Source organism: Carassius carassius, chromosome 10, assembly GCF_963082965.1.
Source record: "Carassius carassius chromosome 10, fCarCar2.1, whole genome shotgun sequence".
NCBI classification, from domain to species: domain Eukaryota; kingdom Metazoa; phylum Chordata; class Actinopteri; order Cypriniformes; family Cyprinidae; genus Carassius; species Carassius carassius.
In genome coordinates this window covers 29,778,351-29,781,743 of record NC_081764.1, presented here as the reverse complement: position 1 = coordinate 29,781,743, position 3,393 = coordinate 29,778,351, and the positions used below count along the sequence as shown (strand labels likewise).

At 38.1% G+C, this 3,393-nt stretch overlaps 1 protein-coding gene across 2 annotated transcripts; it reads right to left on the bottom strand.

The window, feature by feature from the left end:
• Positions 1-298: 298 nt before the first annotated feature.
• Positions 299-2,123, bottom strand: LOC132151368 (uncharacterized). 2 transcript variants are annotated; one of them, XM_059559479.1, is made up of 2 exons: positions 631-1,699; positions 299-377 (listed from the first exon to the last, which is right to left on the bottom strand). In XM_059559479.1, exons 1-2 carry the CDS (start codon positions 1,483-1,485, stop codon positions 372-374), a joined length of 861 nt encoding a protein of 286 aa, XP_059415462.1. In that variant the 5' UTR covers positions 1,486-1,699; the 3' UTR covers positions 299-371. The 2 variants fall into 2 exon arrangements, with proteins under 2 accessions (XP_059415462.1, XP_059415463.1); XM_059559480.1 differs by lacking the exon at positions 299-377 and adding an exon at positions 1,749-2,123 and having other exon boundaries at positions 605-1,621.
• Between the last annotated feature and the right edge of the window lie 1,270 nt (positions 2,124-3,393).

Here is a 3,393-nt window from a genome sequence, read left to right as displayed (position 1 = left end):
GTCCCTTTGTTATGGAATAGGATCAATAAAAATTAATTCATTTCTTCTCAAATCAATTTGTTTATTGTCATGTGTCAATATTTACAATACAAGAAAAAGAATAGCACTCACAAGTTTTTCTTAGTTAAAACTCTGTTTTGTCTTATCAATAATCACAACACCAGAAAGGGAACAATAACAATAAATGTACACAGGTTTTTCTAGCTAAAATTATTTATATATATATATATATATATATATATATATATATATATATATATATATATATATATATATATATATATATATATATACATTAAATAAAGGAATATGTACAATTTAAAAAAAACAAAACAACTGCAGGTAACCCAGATTTTACTTTTCATAGGGACTTACACCTCATGTGAAAAAGAATAGCACTCACAAGTTTTTCTTAGTTAAAACTCTGTTTTGTCTTATCAATAATCACAACACCAGAAAGGGAACAATAACAATAAATTTACACAGGTTTTTCTAGCTGAAAGTATTTATATATATATATATATATATATATATATATATATATATATATATATATATATATAAGGAATATGTACAATTAAAAAAAAAAACTGCAGGTAACCCAGTTTTACTTTTCATAGGGACTTAAACCTCATGTGGCAGTCGGATGAGTCTGGACCTCATGTTTGCTAAAGCAGCACATATGGTAAGAATCTTGTCCAACCGCGGGGTTATGGAGATGGGGACAGTTTGGGACAGAATTTTGAAGACTTTAAGTCTTCGGATTGCCTTCTCCACATGTATACGGACATTGGCCACTCGTCTAGTGCACGTTACCTCCTCATTGGTCAATTGACCACGCTTGTGGGTAAAGGCAGGAATATTCAATTTCACCTTCCTTTCATGTAGTACATCTTGAATCGTGAAACCCCTGTCAGCCATTACCTCATCACCAGGCCTTAGGGCCTCCAGAAACCCACTGTTTATAGTGATAAACTTGTCACTGCTTTTACCAGCATAGGCCTCTGATATAAACATTATCAGCCCATGAGGTGACACAGCAACAAGATATTTGGCAGTATTGGTTCCCTTGTAATGACTGAAAGTGGCACTCCTACAGTTAAGGTTTGTTGCTCTCTGAATAGCCGTTTCAGCACAATCGATGATGCAAGTGGTCTGGTGGTGGTTCTTTTTAAAGGATGGTGGCATGTTAGCACGTATAACACTTCTTGGCAGCCAGGCAACCATGGGTTCAAGCTGCTCACCCAATGTATCAATCCAGTGAGCAATCACCTTACTTGCTTCACCTTTAGACACTTTAAAGCGCTTTGCCACATCCCCTAACACAAGGTTCAGTTTCAGTTTCATGAGGGTCATCAGTATTTGGTCAACAACAGGAATACTACATGATGGTTTACTAAATGGCAACATCGTTTTCACCAAAGTAAAAAAATATACCAGACGCAGTCCTGTGTACAGCAGCGAGGTATCATCATCCAGGAGCATATCATCAGCCACAGTCTGACCCCCAGTCTGCGTTGATTTGTTCACGTGGTCCAACTTCCCGCGTAGCTGTGGTCAGTTTTTGTTAGGTCCTCCCATTGTGTTGCAGCATCTTTAAACTTCGGCTCGATGCACACTTCTAAAAGACAAACAGCATCAACTATAAATGTATATACCCCACTAACACAGGACAGAGACACATATATCAACAGTCGAACTTATGCTGCAAACTTTAGCTAACCAGAAAAATATCAAGATACACTTACCATCCGATTGCGTGTCACTTATGTTTCTGTCGAGTTTACGTCTCTTTTGCTGGGGAGGTCGCTCGTATCCCAACCAAAGTTCCGGGAAAGGGTTTTCCTCTGTGGGCTTTTTATCAATGAAGTGATAAGAACAAACAAACAGTCTTTTGGGCAGATTCTTCAACTTCAAAGCCGCTAGCCACTTCCGAGATTCAACATCTGTTTTTGGTTTCTCATACAACGCATACGGGGGAGCACATCCACATTGGCGCCTTGTAGATGGTTGATGGTCGAAACATTCTCCTTCCGACCAAACATTCAGCAATGGCCACGAGTTGTTGCAACCGCGAACAGCACAATATGTCCCGAAGCCGTGTCGGCGTGTAACACCATCCATAGTTTCAATAGTTCACGCTTACATATAATTAGCTGAGGTATGGAATGCGTATTTGGCGTGCTGTCCGGGGAAGGGCTCCGAGCTCGGGAATGGCCCGAACCTAGAGTACCCCCCCCTTCCCCATCTATTTATAAAGTGAACTTGAAGTGAGGAGATGGGGTGGAGGAGGGATGCTGATAAACCGTCAATGGATAGAGGTAAGTCAGCGATATTTATACTATGGGATTGATTACTTGATTATGGTCCACCTGTGTTGATTAGGCTAAGTATCTGACGCGCTCCTCCCGAATCTTATTAATAAAATTACATTTATTTTTCTGCACGCTAACCAAAGACAGTAAAAGACGCTAACTCGCTAACCGGAAGTTCTTGGCAGACACAACCGGAAGTCGTTGGCAGAGTGAAAGGATAATGGCGGCCCGCCTATTTCACTCAGGAAACTTGTCTATAAGCTGTACTACTATCCAGAGGTGGGTAGAGTACCCAAAAACTGTACTCAAGTAAAAGTACTTCTAGAAATATTTACTCAAGTAAAAGTAAAAGTACTGGTCTTGAATAGTTACTTGAGTAAGAGTAAAAGAGTATCGGATAAAAAATCTACTCAAGTAGTTAGTTACTAGTTACTTTGGGTCATATATACTGAGCCTATTTTAATTTAGATAGATAAAATGTAATGTATGTGTGCGTGTATAAATGTATATATTTCATCAGCCTTTACTCCAATTTATGTAATTTATTATTAAACCCTGTCTGTTTACTTAAGTAACAGATATAGGTGTCATGCCATAACATATTTTTAATACGACTGACTTTATATTAAATGTGAATTTAACATTGAAAGTTAATGTGATATAAATATTGCTACTAATCTTTCATTGTTCAGAAAGAGAGCAAATAACATTTACATTATTAAAGATCATTTTCACTGACAGTCTAGAGTTCAATCACTCTCAGAATCTCCCATTAAAATCACTGAAACTGTTAACACTGTGAAATCAATATCTTAATTAAAGATTCGTACATCTGGACTTTGTTGTTTCTGACGAGAGAATTCGCCAGAAAAAGGTCTCCAGTCAGCGAGCGAGTGAAGGAAGCACCGGCATTTTAGCGATGACTCATCTGAACGCCTCTGATTGGCCAATGCTTTAATAAGCTCAAAAGAATCATGTGTGATTGGTTATAATGCGCAGTGCTGTAAAAACACATCTATCTCTGGCTCAGCGCCAGCAAGCAATCACAGATCTGAATTTAGCAGCTGATGATATGACT